The 26345-nt window shown below is 45.7% G+C and overlaps 2 protein-coding genes across 24 annotated transcripts in view; both read left to right on the plus strand.

Annotated features, from left to right (window-relative positions):
- LOC110531157 (serine/threonine-protein kinase WNK2) overlaps positions 1-14964 on the plus strand; it is a 132869-nt gene extending 117905 nt beyond the window's left edge. For 8 of the 18 annotated variants that reach the window (XM_036987887.2, XM_036987894.2, XM_036987895.2 and 5 more), the window contains 13 exons: positions 577-747; positions 2810-2861; positions 3458-3556; positions 3874-4739; positions 5025-5076; positions 5209-5273; positions 5509-6140; positions 6404-6627; positions 6894-7109; positions 7812-7910; positions 9297-9341; positions 9993-10282; positions 10440-14964. In XM_036987887.2, coding sequence (XP_036843782.2) covers positions 577-747; positions 2810-2861; positions 3458-3556; positions 3874-4739; positions 5025-5076; positions 5209-5273; positions 5509-6140; positions 6404-6627; positions 6894-7109; positions 7812-7910; positions 9297-9341; positions 9993-10282; positions 10440-10763 — 3135 coding nt within the window. In that variant the 3' untranslated portion in view covers positions 10764-14964. Of the gene's footprint in view, positions 1-143; positions 311-576; positions 748-2809; positions 2862-3457; positions 3557-3873; positions 4740-5024; positions 5077-5208; positions 5274-5508; positions 6141-6403; positions 6628-6893; positions 7110-7811; positions 7911-9296; positions 9342-9992; positions 10283-10439 lie in introns of those variants that run through there. The other 10 variants (XM_036987889.2, XM_090184102.1, XM_090184099.1 and 7 more) reach the window with 6 other exon arrangements.
- Positions 14965-16436: 1472 nt separating this feature from the next.
- Positions 16437-26345, plus strand: part of LOC110531979 (peregrin) — a 49992-nt gene continuing 40083 nt past the window's right edge. For 4 of the 6 annotated variants that reach the window (XM_036987881.2, XM_036987884.2, XM_036987885.2 and 1 more), the window contains exons 1-2: positions 16437-16868; positions 18101-18882. In XM_036987881.2, the coding sequence (XP_036843776.1) occupies positions 18146-18882 (737 nt within the window). In that variant the 5' untranslated portion in view covers positions 16437-16868; positions 18101-18145. Of the gene's footprint in view, positions 16869-17433; positions 17511-18100; positions 18883-18979; positions 19457-26345 lie in introns of those variants that run through there. The other 2 variants (XM_036987883.2, XM_090184110.1) reach the window with 2 other exon arrangements.

Here is a 26345-nt window from a genome sequence, read left to right on the forward strand (position 1 = left end):
AACTGGTGCCTCTGGCCGTGCTTTGGATGGGCAGGTGTCAAACACCATCACATAGGCCTAGCCCAATTTGATTTCTTATATATTTTACCCCCTTTTTTTCTCCCCAATTTCCATCTTGTCTCATTGCTGCATCTCCCCAACAGGCTCGGGAGGTGAAGGTCGAGTCATGCGTCCTCCGACACATGATCAGCCAAGCCGCGCTTCTTAACACCCGCCCGCTTACCCCGGAAGCCAGCGTTCACCTGACAACCGAGGTCAACCTACAGGCACCCGGCCCGCCACAAGGAGTCACTAGAACACGATGAGCCAAGTAAAGCCCCCCAGACAATCCCTTCCCTAACCCGCTGGGCCAATTTTACGCACCCCTATGGGACTCCCGATCACGGCCAGTTGTGATACAGCTCGGGAATGAACCAGGGTCTGTAGTGACGCCTCTAGCACTGCGATGCAGTGCCTTAGACCGCTACGCCAAGGCCTAGCACAATTTTTATCGAAGGACAGTCCAGACGGGACTGTTTATTATACATTTTTCAGGGGATTTGACATTGATGGATGGTGTCTATTTTTGTCTGTTAGGTGGAGAATGACTTCATCCTGCTCCTGGAGAAGGAGATGTTTATAGAGCAGTTAAAGGATATTGTGGACAAGGCTGAGGACATGCTGAGTGAGGACACGGAGGGGGAAAGGATTTCTGACCACGTGGGCAGTCCCCAGCAGAGCCACGGAGCAGTCATACTGGGGGGAGAGGTGAGGAGGGATGGAGGGATTTTGAAGTAACAGAGTTATCGGGGAGAGGTGCAGGTGGCCAGTCTCAGATGCATTGTCCAACACTCAAGATTACTTAGTGAGCAGTAGAGGTCAACCGATTATGATTTTTCAACACCGGTTCCGATTATTGGAGGACCAAAAAAAGCCGATACCGGTTAATCAGCCGTTTTTTTGTTTTTTTGTTATTTATTTGTAATAATGACAATTACAACAATACTGAATGAACACTTATTTTAACTTAATATAATACATCAAAAAAATTAATTTAGCCTCAAATAAATGAAACGTGTTCAATTTGGTTTAAATAATGCAAAAACAAAGTGTTGGAGAAGAACGTAAAAGTGAAATATAATATGTGCCATGTAAGAAAGCTAACGTTTAAGTTCCTTGCTCAGAACATGGGATCATATGAAAGCTGGTGGTTCCTTTTAACATGAGTCTTCAATATTCCCAGTTAAGAAGTTTTAGATTGTAGTTATTATAGGACTATTTCCCTCTATACCATTTGTATTTCATTAACCTTTAACAATTGGATGTTCTTATAGGCACTTTAGTATTGCCAGTGTAACAGTATAGCTTCCGTCCCTCTCCTTGCTTCAACCAGGAACACAACGACAACAGCCACCCTCAAAGCAGCGTTACCCATGCAGAGCAAGGGGAACAACCACTCCAAGTCTCAGAGCAAGTGATGTTTGAAACGCTATTAGCGCGCACCCCGCTAACTAGCTAGCCATTTCACATCGGTTACACCAGCCTGATCTCAGGAGTTGACAGGCTTGAAGTCATAAACAGCGCAATGCTTGATGCACAACGAAGAGCTGCTGGCAAAACGCACAAGCCTGCTGCTGCCTACCACCGCTCAGTCAGATACTTGTATGCTTGTATGCTTGTATGCTCAGTCAGATTATGTGCAAAGCAGGATACGCTAGATAAACTAGGAATATCATCAACCATGTGTAGTTAACTAGTGATTATGATTGATTGATTGTTTTTTATAAGATAAGTTTAATGCTAGCTAGCAATTTACCTTGGCTTACTGCATTCGCGTAAAAGGCAGTCTGCCAGCAGCATACCACCCTGCATACCACTGCTGGCTTGCTTCTGAAGCTAAGCAGGGTTGGTCCTGGTCAGTTCCTGGATGGGAGACCAGATGCTGCTGGAAGTGGTGTTGGAGGGCCAGTAGGAGGCCCTCTTTCCTCTGGTCTAAAAAATATCCCAATGTCCCAGGGCAGTGATTGGGGACACTGCCCTGTGTAGGGTGCCGTCTTTCAGATGGGACGTTAAATGGGTGTCCTGACTCTCTGAGGTCATTAAAGATCCCAAGGCACATAATTGTAAGAGTAGGGGTGTTAACCCCGGTGTCCTGGCTAAATTCCCAATCTGGCCCTCAAACCATCACGGTCACCTAATAATCCCCAGTTTACAATTGGCTCATTCAACCCCCTCCTCTCACCTGTAACTATTCCCCAGGTCGTTGCTGCAAATGAGAACGTGTTCTCAGTCAACTTACCTGGTAAAATAACGGATAAATAAATAAAATAACGGATAAATAAATTAAATAAAGTCTCCCTGTGGAGTGCAACGAGAGGCAGATGGTTTTAGCGTTGGACCAGTTAACTGTAAGGTTGCAAGATTATATCCCCCGAGCTGACAAGGTGAAAATCTGTCGTTCTGCCCCTGAACGAGGCAGTTAACCCACTGTTCCTAGGCCGTCATTAAAAATAAGAATGTGTTCTTAACTGACTTGCCAAGTTAAATAAAGATTAAATAAAAAATGTTTTTTTTTATCGGCCAAATCGGTGTCCAAAAATACCGATTTCCAATTGTTATGAAAACTTGATTCCGATTAATCGGTCGACCTCTAGTGAGCAGGACAGCCACTGCCAAGATAGAAACGTCGTTGCTGATGGGACACTTTTGGCTTACCTAATTTGTCAGCCGGGGCCAACACAGTGACATTGTTGAGAGAACCCTTTCAAGCTTCATTGTCTCCAAGTTATATTCGAGTGCCATCAATTTCTAACAATTCTCTCCCTTTTAGGGTACAAAGACAGCTACACCTAATTCACCACAACTTGTGTACCAGCAGAACGGTAGGGCTTCGCTACCTCCTGGTGTGAAGGTGAAGGCTTTTGCTCTAGCCCAGCTGTAACATCGATACAGAATATTAACTAATCATGGTCTTCAAATTAGTTTTAATGATGCATGTAACAGATAAGTTGGAACAAATGGTCTTGCAGGACCCCTAATATACAATCTTCTCTCCAACCCACGCCAGATACATTACATAGTACATTACAGCCTCTCTGTGACTCTGGTGAACCTCAGACACAGCAAATTTCCTGCCTCAGTAGATTTGTATGCTCTGGGAGGTTATTGTGGTCAGGAGTGATGGAGAGGAGGATTAGAGGATGACTGGGTTATATCTCTCTCTAGCTCTCAATCGCTCTTTCCTTTTACATCTCTGTCCTATCGTCCCTCAGTCCTATCTTTGCGTCTCCCCCAATCAATCTCTATCCCCCATTCTCTTCCTCTAAACATAATTTGATAGTTTATATGAACTTGTGAGCATCTCTATCTGTAGATCATCTGCATTTGAGTACATGTCTGTCTTTCTCTATAGAGCTATCTTACTGTTGCTACTAGATCTGTATCTGTGAGCGTGTTTCTTTGTCTGTGTCCTTGGCAGTCCTCCACACTGGGAAGCGCTGGTTCATCATCTGCCCCGTGGCCGAGACGCCCACGCCAGACAGAGAGAGGACTTCATCAGACACCTCTACAACCAAGGGTGCACACACACACCCATCCATACACACACGTACACACAATCAAACGTACGTACACACACGCACACAGCAGAGTGGGTGAATAAAGCTGTGTATTAGTGTCTGTTGGTGTCTGAGCTAATGTGTGCGTTGTATGTGTGCATAAGGGTCAGTTATGTAATGCAAGCGCTGCAGTGGCTGTGGTGAAAGGTAGGCTTTGCACTCCAACTGACAGAGCTCTGATTGGGGAAGACAAGTGATGATGCAACACACAAACAGGACATATATCTCCTTGACTCCAGTCTTTAACTCCTTCTCTTCTCACCTCTCTCCCCTACAGAGGCTCCTGTCACATCATTGTCTAGGTCTAGTTGCAGTACTACTCCGCCAGTGTCTGCCCCAACTCCTGTTCTTGCCCTGACCACCACACCCCCTACTCCAGGCCCCTCTGCACCTCAAAGCTCTGCCCAGTCTCAGGACACCAACGTAGGCAAGGCCAGAGTTCAGCAGCCCCAGGCCTCTGGAACCAAACCCTCCAGCACCAGTGCTACGACTGCTGCCATGGGCCGCCACGACTCTCTTTCCGGCAGCGAACCCTGCATCTCCATGGTAACAGACATCCCATGCTGCCCCATCGTCCCACCTGTGTCCCTGGATGTGAATGGGGCGGGACATAAAGGGGTGAGTGGCACTTCCTCATGTCTACCCAATCAGGAGGCCAGCCTGTCAGGAGACCCGCCCCCTCCCCTGGACTCCCACCAGCCAGTGGTCCTGCAGCAGCCCTATGCCATGCCAAGCATGGTGGGTGGAGGAGGTGGAGCCAGAACACCACCACAGCCCCAGAGTCCTGCCCACCAGGCGTCCCAGCAGCAGGATGGACCTGGGGGGTCTGGGAGTGGAGGTGGTTGCGGCCTGGGGGAGTCTGATGGAGAGGGCCCGCCCAGGGTGGAGTTTGTAGACCGTACCATCAAGACTCTGGATGAGAAGCTGAGGAACCTGCTGTACCAGGAGTATGCCCAATCTGCTCCCTCCAGCACCGCCTCCGACCTCCAGGGCTCCAACACAGAGGGGATCAGCTCTGACTGCCAGACCACCTCTGGGGGGGGGCCCTCCAGGAAGAGAGAGGTGCTGGTAAAGATGCACTGTGTGTCTGTGTCCGCCAGATATTCGGATTGGGGCAGCAGCAGCGTTTTATCTGATGGAGGGGTGTGTGTTTGTGTGAATCCTTGGTGTAATATTGATTCAGCCATTGAATGTAATCACTGGCCTTTAGTGTGACTGATACTGCATTTAGCAGAGGAAGTACAGCTCAGGGCTGCTGGCCAGATAGTCCATTATACTCTGCACCCCTGGCAGTTTGATCTCTGATGTGGGTTGAGTGGTGTGTGTGTGTCGGCGCCGATATGTTTAGACAAAGCAGGCATCATAGAAGGATAATGGCTAGACTGATTCACAAGTTTTTTTCATTCAATATTTATTTCTCATTTTCAGCCTCAGATTCCTGAGCGTACTGATAGTTTGGGTACACTGAGTGACTCTGCAGGTAAATTACATCACAAACACAATTTTATATGCTATATTATGTATTGTGTAGTATTCATTTGTACTATTTAGGATAAACCCCCAAAGTGATTCCTACTTTTTAAATGTTGACTTTGAATTGTATTTTGTTAAGGATTGTTGAACAGGAGAGACTTTGTGGGCAGTTCCAGTTCCTATGTCTCCAAGAGCCGCTTTCAGGTAACCATCTACTTTAATCCCTCTCACTTAAACAAACACAAACATTCTGAATACGAACTCTCTTCAATAAACTACATTTGACTTTGATTAAAGTGAACACGTTTTATGTAACTGTTTGTCCTCAAGATTTAGATCTATTAAATCAGTTAATTGAGAATTATTCAGTTTACTCCCTAGTTTTTTAAATTTTTTATAGTTTAATCAGATTCTATTTGATCACTATGTCCTTCTCCAGATCATCCCCACTCCTCCGGACGTCATCCGTCGTTTAGAGAAGGGCAGAAGTCGCAGTTCCCTGGCTCCCTCTAGTGGTTCGGGGGGCTCTCGCGCCGCAGCCGAGGGGGGCAGCCCACGAGACCAGGGGTGTATGGTCGTGGGTAGGTTCTCAGTGATGACCGCTGAAGAGGGTGCGGAAAACGCCCCCAAACCCCCCTGTAGTAACCGCTACTCAGCCCCCCCAGACTTGTACCAGGACACCACCGCCTCTAGCCCCAACGCCACCCCCAGCCTGCTCCCACGTGCCCACACTGCTGACGCTGCCACCAACCACTCCTTTCACTTCGACTCTGACTCGGGGAAGGAGGACACCAGCAGTTTAGCCCCTCACCTTGCCCACCACAAGCCTCCGGCTCATGCCCTCCCGGAACACAGCAGAAGTGACCTCATGAAGAGGGCGGTGGCCTTCCTGCGCCGCACTGGCCGCAGCAGTGTGCAGAGTTCTGATTCGCCGAGCCGGCAATCCGTGGTAGCGAATGGTCACACCGTCCTGCCGCCTGGACCCGGCCATGTATCATACGTCAGCAGTGACAACGACTCTGAGTTTGAGGATGCGGACATGAGGAAGGAGCTGCAGAGGCTGAGGGAGAAGTATGTACACACATATGCATTCATAGACCCTTTGTGTGTGTGTATGACTAAGTCAACCCATTGATATATAGCAAACTATTAACCATTGTAACCTTCATAGCCCTGGATAGGTGTGTATCCCATTAAACACTGCTAGTTAGTGAACTTTTAAAATTGTACGAGACAATATAAATGACAGTTCCTGTCCCGGTTAAAGAGAGAAATGGAATACATTGTAGTATGCAGATTTTCCCTTTCTCAATCTCTCTCTTTTTTCTCCTCAGACACATGAAGGAGATCTCTGAGCTGCAGGCGTTCCAGAGGAGTGAGATAGAGCGTCTGTATAAAGAGCTGGGGAAAGCCCTGCCGCCTGGTGTAGGCCTGTTGCACGCTGCTCCCCCTAGTGGCCGCAGACGCAAGGTCAGCAAACACAAGCTGAAGGCAGCCAAGCTGCTCAACCCCATGGTGCAGCAGCTGAAAAACAACCTGAATACCATCACCACCACCGGTGAGGGGAAATGTGTCAGAGTGGTGAGAAGAGGGTAGAGGGGTGTGTGGTGGATAGAGTGAAAGGTGGGGTGAGGAGGAAAAGAGTGACATGTCTCTGTGAGAGAGGGAGGGAATGGAAGAGAGAAAGGGGTTTGTGAGCTGTCCTGAGAAAGGGGAACTGAGTGAGGAAGATTGGGAGGATTTGAAATGTGGTAATAACAAGAAATGAATCACCAATTCACCCTAAAGCTGCTTCTGTGGCTTATCCAGTATTTCTCTCTGAAGGTGAGAGCGCACCGAGCTCGTCTGGCTCTCCAGCTAAGAGCTCCATTGTGTCTGACGGCTCGGCCCGCTCCAGTGGCAGCAGCAGTACCAGTGGCACTCGGCCCGGCAAGACCCCAGAGCCTGTCCAGACCCAGCAGCCCTGCTCTCTCAGGGGCTCGTTCTCTTCTGACAACATCTACGGTGGAGGCATGGCCACACACGTAGGCCCAGGGCAAGGTACCTGCACGCACATGCATGCAGGACAAGTACACACAGTACACGTCCACAGTGAGGAGTACCACACACATTTGGTGCTTAGTAAGCTTCAAACACACACATAGGATTCACGCAATATACCAAATGCAAATACACCCAAACACGTGTCACTTACTCAAACACCCATTTGTACTGAGGAACAACCAACAACTCAGCTTAATCTGCTGTAGAATTCTAAACTCTCTAATATTCAAAGTTGTGTCTAAACCGGAGGTCTCATTAGTCTCATAAGGGGATGTGGAAACTGCCACATTGGAAAAAAAAGTCATGATTGTCAGTCTATCGAAAGCTAATGTTTTTAGGCAAACGTCACATCACACATTTTTCTTCCAAAATACCGCCACGATACTGCATGACTTCTGAGGTGTCAATGGAAGCTGTCTTCAAGCACTGGTCACAGATCAGTTTACAGTCCTCATGGTGAAGGTCAGGATGAATTCGGGAAAGTAACCTGATCTTAGACCAGTGCATAGTGATAACTTGTCCATTTAGTGAATGTGAGGGCTGTCTCCTGGTGCTGGTTTAGCCCATGTGACTGTACCCTATACTGGTGCTGCGTCTGTTAATGGTGGGGGGGTTCTCATCCCAAGTCTCTGTGCACTTTTACAGAAGTATTTCTCTCTTTGTTTCTTCTCTTCTTCCCTCTTATATTAATTTTTACAGGCTGGACGGTATACCACCAAACGTCAGAGAGAGTGACCTATAAATCTAGTAGCAAACCACGTGCTAGATTCCTCAGTGGACCCGTGTCTCTGTCCATCTGTTTGTATTTGTTATTTTCTACTTTTCTCACTCATCTCATCCCTCTCTCTTCTCTTTATTTCACTTCTATCGACCAGACTGTTTCTTTTGTGTTTTAGATAGTGGATCCTCCCCTCCTCCCCCTCCGTGTCCCCCAACACAAGCATATGTCAGCTATTTTGTATGTCCTCGTAGCTTTCTCCCCCTCAGCCCTAAGTTATTCTGGGTTTAGACATCCCTCCATGCAAACGCTTTGTGCACTGCTTCTGGCTTTAAACAGACTCCAAAAGCATAGTGTATGTCATAAAGCTCGTCTTCTCCAAAGATTGGCTATGCTAGACCCGAAACCTGAGCGAGTGTGTTTGTCCACCAAAGCTTTTGTATCCTATGTGTGTTTTAATTTACTCACTTCCTTAATTGTGAGGCGCTTCATCTCAAGTCTACAACCCCTCTGTATACCAAGACTAAAGCCAGCTCTCCCCTGATAGCCCCGCCAGGTTCCATAGAGGCTTTCATGTTTGGACTGGGAGGACGTGCATGGTGCAGACAGGCGGGGGGGCAGGGCACTGTTGGAGACTGGCTCCTGCAAAAAGGCCGTATCATCAATACGATCTACTTCTGTCTACTCCTTCTCCTGCATGTCTTGATATGCGCTGACTCTGATGTGCTCAGGCTATAGTATCTCTGTGCTCTTCGGTTCAGATTTGTGGGGTTCCTTTATTATGTTTCACAGGTATTCTTGTACTTACTGGTAGGTGAACTGTTCTATGTTTAGAAATGAGCTTCAGGGATCTCGTTACTCTACTACTTACAGCATGGATCATTCACTAATTTGTGTGTCTACTCATTTAAAATGATTATATGCAAACAGTATAGTTTTACTTTCAACATTGCCATCCATTGTAACGTTTAACATACCATGTACAAACTGAAGTAAAAGGAGCCTGAAATATTGACAGTATTACTGAAACAATGACTTATTCCAAGTACGTTTTTAAAGGAACGTTCTAGACATGAAAATAGGACATGACAGGGTTACTAGGACCATATAATAGGAAGGTCTGAGTGACCTATGACAGTGTTGACATGCCCCACCTTACTGTGGTCTTCACCAAACCCCCTGTACTGGACTGTGGACCAGCATACCCAGGGCCTAGGCTTCTCTTTGTTTTCTAGGCCTCATACATTTTCTTTTCTTTTGGAGTGACAGCACAATTTAAAAGAGTCTTTCCCCCACTCCCATGACTTCTCACTGATTTTAAACCCCCTTCTCCTCCTCTCCTTTTTTCCTCGTCTCTCTCCCTAACTGATTTGATAGCTGTGTGTGGCTTTTCAGCAGCTTGTCCACAGACCTGCAGTGTGTCCCGGCCTAACTGTTTCTGTCTCTGCTGTTTTACCTTCTTATAGGGTCCACACTGAAACGACTATGTCTAGGCAAAGAGCGCAGTAGTAGTAACTATCTCATTTACTTTCTTCTTTCTCTGTCTACTTCGCTCTCTCTTTTTCTCTCTTTTGGCATGAGCAGCCTTGGTTAATAGTCTCGTGTTGAGTTTGGCAGTCTGAAAAAAACATGCCAGGTGTTGTTGGAAAGGTGTTGTTTGGGCTCTGTTGCACGAGGAGTGTCACCTTCATGAATTTATTTTATTAGGTTTTTTTGTTAGTGCATGGCGGTGTTTGTCCTAAATGTCTGAGTGCTGAATAATGTGACGTGTGGTTGTTTGTATTAGCATTAATGGTTTCTGTTTGTCTTACTGTGGTGGTGGAAGGGGGTTGGTTGGGTGGGTTGTTGTGATTCAACCATGCTGTAATCCTTTGGCTGCTAGGTTTGAGAACCTACACATTTGCTGACCAGTTGAATGAGATCACATGTCAAATACACATTTTTGTCAGCTGATCTTTCTCCACAAAACAATTACCACTCAAAGTGACATTTTAAGGTCCACTTTTAGTTGCCCTGTTTTATATTTGAATAAATATGCAGGCTCTATAGAGGCTGATGGTGGTTGAAGTGCCATAGATAACTGTGAAAGGCCTAACCGCAGCCAATCGATTCCATCGGAAGGGTCTAACTGGGCAGAGTTTACAAATCTTTCTGTGTTCTAGGGTCTTCTCACGGCGCCAGTGCGACATCCAATCAGCAACAGCCAGCAACTGTCCCCAATCCTTTGCCATCTCCTCAACCAATGACGGTGCTAGCTCAGGCCCAGACAAACAACAGCAACAACAAGAAACCAGGTACTTTCACGGACGACCTGCACAAGCTTGTAGATGATTGGACGAAGGAGACGCTGGCGGCCACACAGCCGCGGCCCTCTCTGAACCAGATAAAACAGCAGAGACGCATGCAGGACCTGGAGGGTCTAGCCGCGCCCCTGGGAGGAGCCACGCAGGAGGTAACTGGCACAGAGAAACACATCAAAAGTCTAAAGACTATCACCAGTCTGAAACACTTTTGGGAGTTGCATCCCTTCTCGCTCTCTTTACCTGATCATGTGAAAATCAGTTGACAGAAGTCCGTGTAATGTTAAACATCCCCTCTGGTTCTTCCAGGTGAGATGTCCCATCCCTCCAAATAAGTTCCAGCTGCCTTTGTCGTGCCCGCTGACAGCTGCTTTAGGCCCAGCCATGCCCACTGCCCTGAACTCCAACCCCTCTGCCATGCTCCAGCCCGGGTACATGGTACCAGCAGGCCCCTACGGAGGGGTGGTGCCCAGCCCCCTATACCCCCTGCAGTGGTCTGGTATGCCCAGCCCTGTGGGGATGATGGGGGCAGCGGGAGGGATGCCCTACCCCACCATGGCCAACCCAGGGGTGCAGGCCTACCCCCTGACCCTGCACAGCCCTGAGAACGTCCCCAACACCAGGACTTCCTAAAGTGACAACTAGCACCTCCCTGCACCCACTAAACCCCTATCTTACCCCATCGCCCCTGATGCTCAACAGACTGCCCCCAGATGTTCCCCTCTATCCCAGCACACTCACATCAGGACTGCCTGACTAACACGTTTTAACTAATCCTGTGTTGCTATCCTAACTCCACTCTGTCCCCCCTGGTTCTCACTCCAGGGTTACAATTGTAACGAAATCAAACTCTTAAAAACTTTTAATAGAGTGATGGGCTGAAAAATAGAGTAAAGTAGGGCCCACACAATTAAATGCTCCAACAAATGGCTTATGGGTCATTCCACCTCAAAGCACAAGAAAGATGATTTCGACACCCACCATCTGATTGTGCTGAAATATTTTCTGTAGTTAGAAACCTGATATTAGCATTCCTGAAAATGTTTTTTGAGATATAATTTGATCCCTGAGAAATTAAGCTAATTGCACAAAAATGTGCCATTTTAAATGTATATGATTCATATAATCTTCAATAAAAATAGTACCTAACATTCGATTTGGACCATAATTCTTCATGACAATTAGTAAGACGTGGTATACAATAAAATGATAAAAAGCCACCCACGGACCCATGTGAATCTGGTGACAGCTTTTTCCCCTTTTCACAGAAATTAGCCTTTTGAAGTCTCTTGCATTATTTGAATTTTATATTGCTTTTTTTTTTTTTACATTTAACCTTTACTTAACGAGGCAAGTCAGTTAAGAACAAAATCTTATTTACATTGACGGCCTACTGGGGAACAGTGGGTTAACTGCCTTGTTCAGACCGACAGATTTTTACCTTGTCAGCTCGGGGATGCTTTCGGTTACTGGCCCAACGCTATAACCACTAGGTTACCTGCTGCCCCATTTACCATCGATTTAGGGTGAAAGTACTCTGTTTTTCCCACTAGATGCCACTGTTTCTGCTACTGCCACACCCTTTAATCAATTTTGCTGGTCTCTTGTCTTTTATTAAATGGATCACAACATTTTCTTTAACTTTTTGTAGAAAACCAATAGCTTTTGCTCATGATGAAAATAAATTGTATGGAAATCCTCACAATTCAAGCAAAGTCCTCCATTAAAGTAATTGTTTGTCCTTCTCTTAATCTGTGTCCAGGAAACAGCCCCTCTGTGTGTGGTTTATTCCGTTAAAAAAACGTTTAAGATTAGTTAGGTCATTCCTGTTGAACAAGCAAACCATTCGGCTACAGCAGTTCTAATGGTTTCAATGTCATGGTCTCAAATGGTCTTTAATGGTGAAAGTCCTAAACATAGTGTTTGAAGGATGACCACACAATCTATTTTCATCATGAGCTGTTTTTGTTCTACCCAAAGTTGCAAAATAAAATGTTGTGATCCATTTAATGAACACGAGAAACCAGCAAAATTAATAAAGGGTATGGCAGTAGCAGGAACAGCGGCATCTAGTGGGAAAATGCTGGTACTTTCACAATTTGTGGTAAGTAATACAAGCTACTTAAATACATTACATGGGATGAAGAAGCAATAATCCAAGCCGCAGCTCCATACTACTTGTCAGACATAGAGAACTGATACTGTATACTTGTTGTTGGGGTGAGATTGGTGTGGGGGGTCTGTGGGTGACCATGTTATTGGATTCCTCATGTCTTACTCAATGATAGGTAGAAGTTTGGTCCAAATCGGATGTTGGGTACTATATGTATTGAATATTACGTGAATCCTATCAATTTTAAGGGCTAATTTGGGTGCAATCAATTTCCTTAATTTCTCAGAGGTAATTTTTTATTAACAAAATAGTGTTGCGGGTATGCTAATCTTATCGGTTTCTAACTATAGAAAGTATTTCAGAACAATCTGGGATGGTGGGTGTCATGGCTTGCTGAAATGACATGGAACGACTCTTATGTGTTGGAGCATCTGGTCCCTACTTGACTGTACTACTCACCCCCTCCAGTGTTTCTATATGCAGGATAATCCTGCTCCACTCTTCTCAGATTGTGGTTTGATGCTTTATTAAAGAGCAACACACGTGTAAATAGCCTGTGAGCTTGTAAATATCCAGTGTGCGTGTCAATATACTTTATACAGCACCGGGAGTTTTCCTGTGTGTATGTATACGTGTGTACAGTATAAATGTTCTGTGTGTGTCTGAGTACCTACTGCTTTTAGCTTTGGTCTTGTCTAAACTCACAGCCATACTTTATAATATCAGCGGTCACAAATGTGATGTTTTCACCAAATCCGTCATAAACGATAAGTAGTCATGTTTTCAGATTGATTTTTATCGTTTACTAATGTTTTGTCAACCTTAAAACACTACATTAGAAATCAAAATTCAATGGTTTAAGATGATGGGGCAGGAGACCTGTATTTTAAAGTGAAGTTCTCTGAAGGAGTGTAGTGCCTTGAACATTGATTTTTCTGTCCGCATTTTCTTTCCGCAACCAAGAGATTTTATTTCGCGGTGGCTTTGCGTCTTATTTTTTTCTTCTTCTTGGTTTACAATTGAATGCCCTTGTAGCACTGCACTATTAACACAGTATATGCTTTTATTCAAGTAATAAAATCATGTTTTTAATCTTTGTTTACTCCCCACCCCTGTGACATTTAGAACGCCATAGAGGTGAGATGTACAGTTGCCCTGTGGAAACAGACAGTTGATGTACAATTTTTAAAAGTCAAAACTCACTCATTGGGCAGTGGGTAGTGTCCTAGGCATAGTTAGAATTCTTAGAATTAGCGTTCCCCAGTGGGTGGACCAATTTATTTTTCATTCTATATTTATAGAATGAGGGGAACCCGTAGTGTCCAGCTCAGAATGTAGCAGAGGCAGGTTTGCCGAGCAAGACTTAGTGCAATTTCACCTATCCACCTAGCTTTCGTAGCGGCCTTCCCACAAGCCTTACCCAGGAACCTGCAACAGGAGCTAGTTTCTTTTGTTGCCGTTTAGTTGAACCTAAGTTACAAATCACATTGAAAACGATAACAGCAGTTACAACTGCTAAATATTTTCTGTTGGGGCAAGAACATGGTTCTCCTTTTATTAGGCACATTATGGGATTTCTTTAGTGCAATCACCAGTTATTATTTACTTGTCTAAATTATTGCCATTGTTTTATGTTTCTAAGCTTGATTTTGATGCTGCTAGTGTGTCTGAGGTGGATCCACTGTAAGTATGAAAGGGGAGTTGATGTGTGTTTTATCTGCACACATGATGATACAGTGGAGTCCCTCCAGTAATAAAACCTTTGTCAGAGGGTGAGTTGTTTTCTCAATGAGATTATGTTCATGTCAAGCAGTGTTATTATATTGCCTTGTTGAAATGAATAAATGATGTATCATTTCCCAGGTGGTTATTGATGATAGCCTTGCTTTTCTGTATTGTTTTGAGTGTTTGATTTCTCTGTTCAGAATGAAGCATGTAAACTCCAGATGGATACTTGATTTGCACAACATGCCCAGTGCTCTAACTATAGCCCATAATATCAGTTCCAACACACCTATACATAATGAGGTTAACCTTCCCGCCCCTTATCCTCCTGACCACTGAAGAGCATGTCTGTTATTTTCCATACAGCCGTGATTATCATTACTATACATCCATTTAGAAATGTCACAGCCACCACCACACCAGTGAAAGGTTGCAGCACCCCAGTCCTGCCAAGCTGTGAATTGTACAGTTTTCGTGTCATTAATATATTTTGTTTAACTGTTTTGGGAATTCACGTCGGTGTATATTATTCCATCAATTCGGTTTGAATTGGACTTTTTATAGGATATAATGCAGAGTTGTCTGCTTTGGTGAAATACTTGCAGTAGTAAGAGATTTCTGTTCTCTGTTACTCGTTGTATCTGACATTACTGCTACACCTCCCTGTCTGTTACACTTAGTGAGCAGATTTGGAAATAACTCTGTTCGAATATTCACTGGGAGGCCACATTCAGATCCATAGAAACTGATCATATAGAGCAGATGTGGTTCTCTGAGGAATAGAGAATAATGCCTGTTCTGATCATTGCATTTCTATCAGTTCTGAGTAACATTGCCTCATTGAATATGCCTGTAATTGTGGAAGGCTTGCACTAAAGCTCTGTGTCGGATTGCTTCTGCCTGCTATGTATCACTAGATTATCTTACCAACCCAGTCAGCGCACTCATCACAGACTGTACATGTTTAAAGAGAAATAAACATTATTTTGTGCTTGATGTTGATGTCTCTCCTTTGTTCCTCAATAATCTAGATCTATTTAATATCTCTCATGCTATTTTTTTGTAAAGATTAAAGAATTAACCCATATTTCTGTACAGATGTGATCAATTATTGGGTTCCCTTCTTAACCTCCATTAACACTTTATTGGGGAATGGACATATTATGGACATTGCTTTTTTCCCCAGGTTTGTCCAACTGACACAACCCTTTCTCTCTGCATCGTGGAAACCGTTCCTGACGTTAAATATTTAAATTCCTAAATATCTTTCCTCCAGAAAAGTCTTTTTCAGAAAAAATCTCAGAAAAGATTTTTAAATGGTCCTCCAGTGAAAATTCAGCCCACCTCCACTTTTTGACAGCCTGATTTATTATTATGGTATTAAGCGCCATGATAAAATTAGTTATTACATTTGGCCTACATTCTATTTTATAAGTGTCAAATTACCGTAATGTATATATGATTGGCCATATTTTTATTTAATTAGGCAAGTCGGTTAAGGACAAAATGTACAATGACAGCCAAACCCAGACAACACTGGGCCAATTGTGTACCGCCCTATGGGACTCCCAAACACGGCTGGTTATGACACAGCCTGGAATCAAACCAGGGTCTGTAGTGACACCTCTAGCACTGAGATGCAGTGCCTTAGACTGCTGTGCCACTCGGGAGCCTATAAATAAACATATTTTCCAAAAGACATAGCCTATAGTGACCAAATTAAAATCACATTTTATTTGTCACATACATGGTTAGCAGATGTTAATGTGAGTGTAGCGAAATGCGTGCGCTTCTAGTTCCGACAATGTAGTAATATCCAACGAGTAATTTAACCTAACAATGAAAATGTATACTGAACAAAAAGCTGCTGAGTATTTCTGGTTGTGATAACGCCCTTTTGTTATGAAAAACTCATTCTGATTTGCTGGGCCTGGCTTCCCAGTGGATGGACCTGGCTCCTAAGTGGGTGGGCCTATATCCTCCCGCCCCACCCATGGCTGTGCCCCTGCCCAGTCATGTTAAATACATAGATTAGGGCCTAATTCATTTATTTAATTTTACTAATTTCCTTCAATGAACTGTAACTCAGTAAATTCTTTGAAATTGTTGCATGTTGCATTTATATTTTTGTTCAGTACCTATTTGACTGTAGCATTATGATATTTAATAAATAATGTCCCTTTGCCAGGCTAGACTGATCAAATAATACATTTCAAAACTATCAGGCACGTGTGAACTGATCTATGATTTTTCATATTCAAATTTATGGCGCAAGCCCTCCTTTTATGATTCACATTTCCATATTGGCAGATTCGCAAATGACACAAATAAATACGAAATAAAAAAAAAACATGATCTTAGACGTGTTAATAAAATGAAATACAGCCTATTTTATCCCCATGTCTTTGGAAATTCTTTAAAGTGCACATTTATCCAGATGTATATTAAAAGTTGCGAAACGGATCATTAGATTCGCCACACAGAAAAATAACAACAAAAGGAAGCGAATTACCTTTTAATGGTGAAAATGTGACGCCACTTGACTAGGCGTCCTTCGAGTTTCAAAATTGCATCTTCCTCAAACACAAAAGAATGATACACATCGAAATGAGGCCCTTATTTCGACAAAAGCACCAAAGAACAAATACTCTATTTGACGAAAGTGCCCACACGCGCCTATGGCGTACAGCAGTGGCTGCCGCTTTTGTTCGTTGGAGTTCCTGAATTAATACCATCACAATGAAATAACTAGGATATTGTGTTGTTTTTAAACCATTTACCCCACATTTCTCATGATCATATTGGGTTTTATAGGATTAATACATCGATCTGCAATCGTCCCATTTACCGAGCTGGAGTGAGAAATTTTGCTGCACCCTAGCTTCCAGGAGCCCTGAGTAGTAAGTGCTTATTAATTCAGAGCTAGATTGGCTATGTATTCGTGGTGTCTACAGATAAATATGCTTACATCCGTAAGGTATTTTATGAATTTTGTAAATTGTAATTATTTGTGCTTTGATTTTTGTTACAATTTGCTTTTCGAATCGTTTCAGATCCTTTAGCAAGATACGAAGACCCAGGATTCTGAGTGCCACCTTATCATAATGATTGTCTATTTATCTTTCCCTAGTAGTGAATGTAGAACTGTAGGTTTTTATTTAGTTACATGAATAGGTAGCGATCAGGTGACCACAGAGTGTTATATTGTAGTGGCTGATCAGGGTGAGGTCTAAACATTGTGGAGGGAAACATTGTAGCAAGCTGAATGTGTCCCATAACTGGAGCTGTCTGTTACAATGCATCACCTCGAGTTGTTGTAACCTATACGATTGGTTACAATGTTTCTCAGGCTTCTATAGATACAAAAGTATCATTTTGCTGAAAACTCCCAACAATAGTTGCAAGCTAGCTGCTACACATTCCTTGGATCTTTGAGCAAGTGAATGGAACATGTCATGAGATTGCGCTATCCAAATCATGGGCTAAACAAACAAAAAGAGATTACGTTGATTACTTTGCCATAGTTGTATATGGAACCTCAGGTAAATATTTTTATTCCCGTGAGAGTGGAGTCTATGTCCAGGTTTTTAGAAGTTTGCTTTTTGATTGATAGACAGCTTCTGGTTGAATCAACCTTGAAATGCATCTGTTATCTGTAATCCAACATTCCAAACGGCTGTCAAATCGAGCTGTCTAACTACCTTTCTTTTGTCTTCAGTTTAAGATTGAAATCTGTTTGATTTGAAAAGTAAGTGGTATGATGAGCAATATTGCAAGTAAAATGTCATTTGCAATAATTAAAACTAGCAAGAAAAATGGATGCAGCTGTGCCATGGTAAAGTTGACAGCTCTCCAGCCACGTGCCTGCTGTTGACGGCCTTGTTTCCTTGAAATCTGCAAGACAACATGGCATAGCTTTTAGGATTTCACAGGGCTGAAGGCAATGGACACATTCTGTATTGTTTCCAACATAGACTGATTACTTTATGGACATAATACTACCCACTGGCATGTCTGTGTTTCAATAATGTTGGTGTCAGAGATGGCAAAAAGAAATTGGTGCAAAATTTACATCAGGGTGCATCATCTCCCCTCCTCTCTCCCTCTGTCTATCTGTCTCTGTGTGTCTCAGATGTAAGCTTGAACAGCTCCTGTCCCAGCAGTGGCCATCTGCACAATGGGGCTGGACTTTGATGTGAAGACTTTCTGCCACAACCTCCGGGCCACCAAGCCCCCTTACGAGTGCCCCGTGAAGACCTGTCGCAAGGTCTACAAGAGCTACAGCGGCATCGAGTACCACCTCTACCACTACGACCATGACAACCCAACGCCTGCGCAGGCCATGCCCCAGAAGAAGAGGAAGGGGCGCCCCCCTCGAGTGTCCCTGGTTGGGGACGGAGAGGGAGGGGTGGGAAAGGGAGGTGGGCTGGGCGGGCAGGGAGCGAACACCCCGGGGAGTCCTAACCGGTCTGAGCGCTCCCACTCCCCAGGCAGGGAGACGATGACCTATGCCCAGGCCCAGCGCATGGTGGAGCTGGAGATCCATGGACGCATCCACCGCATCAGCATCTTTGAGAACATTGACGTGGTGTCGGAGGACGACAGCGGGGCCGAAGACCCTCCATCCTCAGGTGGAGGGGGATGTGGGGGAGGGGCGTGTAATGGGGGAGAAAGCGGGGGAGGAGGGAGTGAGGCAGGTGGCAACGGCAAGGACAGGCATGACACCCCTGCTGCTAACGCAGGGAAGGCCACATCTAAGTCTGGGAAGCATAAGAGTAAAGAGAAGAAGAAGGAGGTATCATCGCACCACCAAAGTGCTTCCTGTGGCCCGGTGGTCAAACTGCCTGAGGTGGTATACAGAGAGCTGGACCAAGAGAGGCCTGATGCACCCACAAGACATTCCTCCTACTACAGGTCAGTCACAGTACCACACGACACTCATCCTTCTACAGGTCAGTCACAGTACCACACGACACTCATCCTTCTACAGGTCAGTCACAGAACCACACGACACTCATCCTACTACAGGTCAGCCACAGTACCACATGACACTCATTCTACTACAGGTCAGTCGCAGTACCACACGACACTCATCCTACTACAGGTCATTCACAGTACCACATGACACTCATCCTACCTCAGGTCAGTCACAGTACCATACGACACTCATCCTTCTTCATGTCAGTCACAGTACCACACGACTCTCGTCCTTTTACAGGTCAGTCACAGTACCTCACGACACTCATCCTACGACAGGTCAGTCGCAGTACCGCACGACACTCATCCTGCTACAGGTCAGTCACAGTACTACACAACACTCATCCTACTACAGGTCAGTCACAGTACCACACGACACTCATCCTACTACTGGTCAGTTAGTCACAGTACCACATGACACTCATCCTACTACAGGTCAGTCACAGTTCCACACGACACTCATCCTACTACAGGTCAGTCGCAGTACCGCACGACACTCATCCTGCTACAGGTCAGTCACAGTACTACACGACACTCATCCTACTACAGGTCAGTCACAGTACCACACGACACTCATCCTACTACTGGTCAGTTAGTCACAGTACCACATGACACTCATCCTACTACAGGTCAGTCACAGTTCCACACGACACTCATCCTACTACAGGTCAGTCACAGTACCACACAACACTCATCCTACTACAGGTCAGTCACAGTACTACACGACACTCATCCTACTACAAGTCAGTCAGTCACAGTACCACACGACACTCATTTTACAACAAGTCAGTCACAGTACCACACGACACTCATCCTAATACAGGTCAGTCGCAGTACCACACATCACTCACCCTACTACAGGTCAGTCTCAGTACTACATGACACTCATCCTACTACAGGTCAGTCACAGTATCACACGACACTCATCCTACTACAGGTCAGTCACAGTACCACACGACACTCATCCTACTACAGGTCAGTCACAGTACCACATGACACTCATCCTACTACAGCTCAGTCAGTCACAGTACCACACGACACTCATCCTTCTACAGGTCAGTCACAGTACCACACAACACTCATCCTTCTACAGGTCAGTCACAGTACCACACAACACTCATCCTTCTACAGGTCAGTCATTCGCAGTAACACACGACACTCATCCTACTACAGGTCAGTCACAGTACTACATGATTCTCATCCTACTACAGGTCAGTCAGTCACAGCACCACACGACACTCATCCTACTACAGGTCAGTCGCAGTACCACACGACACTCATCCTACTACAGGTCAGTCGCAGTACCACAAGACACTCATCCTACTGCAGGTCAGTCACAGTTCTACACGACACTCATCCTGCTACAGGTCAGTCACAGTACAACACGACACTCATCCTACTTCAGGTCAGTCAGTCACAGTACGACATGACACTCATCCTACTACAGGTCAGTCACAGTACCACACGACACTCATCCTACTACAGGTCAGTCACAGTACTACACGACACTCATCCTGCTACAGGTCAGTCACAGTACAACACGACACTCATCCTACTACAGGTCAGTCACACACGACACTCATCCTACTACTGGACAGTCAGTCACAGTACCACACGACACTCATCCTACTATAGGTCAGTCACAGTACCACACGACACTCATCCTACTACTGGTCAGGTAGTCACAGTACCACATGACACTCATCCTACTACAGGTCAGTCACAGTACCACACGACACTCATCCTTCTACAGGTCAGTCACACACGACACTCATCCTACTACTGGACAGTCAGTCACAGTACCACACGACACTCATCCTACTACAGGTCAGTCACAGTACCACACGACACTCATCCTACTACAGGTCAGTCAGTCACAGTACCACACGGCACTCATCCTACTACATGTCAGTCAGTCACAGTTCCACACGACACTCATCCTACTAAAGGTCATTCACAGTCCCACACACGACACTCATCCTACTACATGTCAGTCAGGCACAGTTCCACACGACACTCATCCTACTACAGGTCAGTCAGTCACAGTCCCACACGACACTCATCCTTCTACAGGTCAGTCACAGTACCACACGACACTCATCCTACTACAGGTCAGTCAGTCACAGTACCACACGACACTCATCCTACTACAGGTCAGTCACAGTACACACGACACTCATCCTTCTACAGGTCAGTCACAGTACCACACGACACTCATCCTACTACAGGTCAGTCAGTCACAGTACCACACGGCACTCATCCTACTACAGGTCAGTCACAGTACTACACGACACTCATCCTGCTACAGGTCAGTCACAGTACCACAAGACACTCATCCTACTACATGTCAGTCGCAGTACCACACGACACTCATCCTACTACAGGTCAGTCACAGTGCCACATGACACTCATCATACTACAGCTCAGTCAGTCACAGTACTACACGACACTCATCCTGCTACAGGTCAGTCACAGTACCACATGACACTCATCCTACTACTGGTCAGTCAGTCACAGTACCACACGGCACTCATCCTACTAAAGGTAATTCACAGTCCCACACATGACACTCATCCTACTACAGGTCAGTCAGTCACAGTACCATACGACACTCATCCTACTACAGGTCAGTTACAGTACCACATGATACTCATCATACTACAGCTCAGTCAGTCACAGTATCACACGACACTCATCCTACTACAGGTCAGTCGCAGTACCACACCACACTCATCCTACTACAGGTCAGTCACAGTACCACACCACACTCATCCTACTACAGGTCAGTCGCAGTACCACACCACACTCATCCTACTACAGGTCAGTCGCAATATCACACGACACTCATCCTACTACAGGTCAGTCACAGTACCACACGACACTCATCCTACTACTGGTCAGTTAGTCACAGTACCACATGACACTCATCCTACTACAGGTCTGTCACAGTAACACATGACACTCATCCTACTACTGAACAGTCAGTCACAGTACCACACGACACTCATCCTTCTACAGGTCAGTCACAGTACCACACGACACTCATCCTTCTACAGGTCAGTCACAGTACCACACGACACTCATCCTACTACTGAACAGTCAGTCACAGTACCACACGACACTCATCCTACTACTGGACAGTCACAGTACCACAAGACACTCATCCTACTACTGGTCAGTCAGTCACAGTACCACATGAAACTCATCCTAATACAGGTCAGTCACAGTACCACACGACACTCATCCTACTACTGGTCAGTTAGTCACAGTACCACATGACACTCATCCTACTACAGGTCAGTCACAGTAACACATGACACTCATCCTTCTACAGGTCATTCACAGTCCCACACGACACTCATCCTTCTACAGGTCATTCACAGTCCCACACGACACTCATCCTACTACAGGTCAGTCAGTCACAGTACCACACGACACTCATCCTACTACAGGTCATTCACAGTCCCACACGACACTCATCCTACTACATGTCAGTCAGTCACAGTTCCACACGACACTCATCCTACTGCAGGTCAGTCACAGTACCACACGACACTCATCCTACTACAGGTCAGTCAGTCACAGTACCACACGGCACTCATCCTACTACAGATCAGTCACAGTACTACACGACACTCATCCTGCTACAGGTCAGTCACAGTACCACAAGACACTCATCCTACTACATGTCAGTCGCAGTACCACACGACACTCATCCTACTACAGGTCAGTCACAGTGCCACATGACACTCATCATACTACAGCTCAGTCAGTCACAGTACTACACGACACTCATCCTGCTACAGGTCAGTCACAGTACCACATGACACTCATCCTACTACAGGTCAGTCACAGTACACACGACACTCATCCTTCTACAGGTCAGTCACAGTACCACACGACACTCATCCTACTACAGGTCAGTCAGTCACACTACCACACGGCACTCATCCTACTACAGATCAGTCACAGTACTACACGACACTCATCCTGCTACAGGTCAGTCACAGTACCACAAGACACTCATGCTACTACATGTCAGTCGCAGTACCACACGACACTCATCCTACTACAGGTCAGTCACAGTGCCACATGACACTCATCATACTACAGCTCAGTCAGTCACAGTACTACACGACACTCATCCTGCTACAGGTCAGTCACAGTACCACATGACACTCATCCTACTACAGGTCAGTCACAGTACCACACGACACTCATCCTTCTACAGGTCAGTCAGTCGCAGTACCACATGACACTCATCCTTCTACAGGTCAGTCAGTCACAGCACCACACGACACTCATCCTACTACAGGTCAGTCGCAGTACCACAAGACACTCATCCTACTACAAGTCAGTCGCAGTACCACACGACACTTATCCTACTACAGGTCAGTCACAGTGCCACATGACACTCATCCTACTGCAGGTCAGTCACAGTACTACACGACACTCATCCTGATACAGGTCAGTAACAGTACAACACGACACTCATCCTACTTCAGGTCAGTCAGTCACAGTACCACATGACACTCATCCTACTGCAGGTCAGTCACAGTACTACACGACACTCATCCTGATACAGGTCAGTCACAGTACAACACGACACTCATCCTACTTCAGGTCAGTCAGTCACAGTGCCACATGACACTCATCCTACTGCAGGTCAGTCACAGTACTACACGACACTCATCCTGATACAGGTCAGTCCCAGTACTACACGACACTCATCCTGCTACAGGTCAGTCACAGTACAACACGACACTCATCCTACTACAGGTCAGTCACACACGACACTCATCCTACTACTGGACAGTCAGTCACAGTACCACACGACACTCATCCTACTACAGGTCAGTCACAATACCACACAACACTCATCCTACTACTGGTCAGGTAGTCACAGTACCACACGACACTCATCCTACTACAGGTCAGTCACAATACCACACAACACTCATCCTACTACAGGTCAGTCACGGTAACACACGACACTCATCCTACTACAGGTCAGTCACAGTACCACACAACACTCATCCTACTACTGGTCAGGTAGTCACAGTACCACATGACACTCATCCTACTACAGGTCAGTCACAGTACCACACAACACTCATCATACTACAGCTCAGTCAGTCACAGTATCACACAACACTCATCCTGCTACAGGTCAGTCGCAGTACCACACCACACTCATCCTGCTACAGGTCAGTCGCAGTACCACACCACACTCATCCTACTACAGGTCAGTCGCAGTATCACACGACACTCATCCTACTACAGGTCAGTCACAGTACCACACGGCACTCATCCTACTACAGGTCAGTCACAGTACTACACGACACTCATCCTGCTACAGGTCAGTCACAGTACCACAAGACACTCATCCTACTACATGTCAGTCGCAGTACCACACGACACTCATCCTACTACAGGTCAGTCACAGTGCCACATGACACTCATCATACTACAGCTCAGTCAGTCACAGTACTACACGACACTCATCCTGCTACAGGTCAGTCACAGTACCACATGACACTCATCCTACTACATGTCAGTCAGTCACAGTTCCACACGACACTCATCCTACTACAGGTCAGTCAGTCACAGTACCATACGACACTCATCCTACTACAGGTCAGTTACAGTACCACATGATACTCATCATACTACAGCTCAGTCAGTCACAGTATCACACGACACTCATCCTACTACAGGTCAGTCGCAGTACCACACCACACTCATCCTACTACAGGTCAGTCACAGTACCACACCACACTCATCCTACTACAGGTCAGTCGCAGTACCACACCACACTCATCCTACTACAGGTCAGTCGCAATATCACACGACACTCATCCTACTACAGGTCAGTCACAGTACCACACGACACTCATCCTACTACTGGTCAGTTAGTCACAGTACCACATGACACTCATCCTACTACAGGTCTGTCACAGTAACACATGACACTCATCCTACTACTGAACAGTCAGTCACAGTACCACACGACACTCATCCTTCTACAGGTCAGTCACAGTACCACACGACACTCATCCTTCTACAGGTCAGTCACAGTACCACACGACACTCATCCTACTACTGAACAGTCAGTCACAGTACCACACGACACTCATCCTACTACTGGACAGTCACAGTACCACAAGACACTCATCCTACTACTGGTCAGTCAGTCACAGTACCACATGAAACTCATCCTAATACAGGTCAGTCACAGTACCACACGACACTCATCCTACTACTGGTCAGTTAGTCACAGTACCACATGACACTCATCCTACTACAGGTCAGTCACAGTAACACATGACACTCATCCTTCTACAGGTCATTCACAGTCCCACACGACACTCATCCTTCTACAGGTCATTCACAGTCCCACACGACACTCATCCTACTACAGGTCAGTCAGTCACAGTACCACACGACACTCATCCTACTACAGGTCATTCACAGTCCCACACGACACTCATCCTACTACATGTCAGTCAGTCACAGTTCCACACGACACTCATCCTACTGCAGGTCAGTCACAGTACCACACGACACTCATCCTACTACAGGTCAGTCAGTCACAGTACCACACGGCACTCATCCTACTACAGATCAGTCACAGTACTACACGACACTCATCCTGCTACAGGTCAGTCACAGTACCACAAGACACTCATCCTACTACATGTCAGTCGCAGTACCACACGACACTCATCCTACTACAGGTCAGTCACAGTGCCACATGACACTCATCATACTACAGCTCAGTCAGTCACAGTACTACACGACACTCATCCTGCTACAGGTCAGTCACAGTACCACATGACACTCATCCTACTACAGGTCAGTCACAGTACACACGACACTCATCCTTCTACAGGTCAGTCACAGTACCACACGACACTCATCCTACTACAGGTCAGTCAGTCACACTACCACACGGCACTCATCCTACTACAGATCAGTCACAGTACTACACGACACTCATCCTGCTACAGGTCAGTCACAGTACCACAAGACACTCATGCTACTACATGTCAGTCGCAGTACCACACGACACTCATCCTACTACAGGTCAGTCACAGTGCCACATGACACTCATCATACTACAGCTCAGTCAGTCACAGTACTACACGACACTCATCCTGCTACAGGTCAGTCACAGTACCACATGACACTCATCCTACTACAGGTCAGTCACAGTACCACACGACACTCATCCTTCTACAGGTCAGTCATTCGCAGTAACACACGACACTCATCCTACTACAGGTCAGTCACAGTACTACATGATTCTCATCCTACTACAGGTCAGTCAGTCGCAGTACCACATGACACTCATCCTTCTACAGGTCAGTCAGTCACAGCACCACACGACACTCATCCTA

This window comes from Oncorhynchus mykiss, chromosome 9 (genome assembly GCF_057628025.1).
Source record: "Oncorhynchus mykiss isolate SJ-2025 chromosome 9, ASM5762802v1, whole genome shotgun sequence".
NCBI classification, from domain to species: Eukaryota; Metazoa; Chordata; class Actinopteri; order Salmoniformes; family Salmonidae; genus Oncorhynchus; species Oncorhynchus mykiss.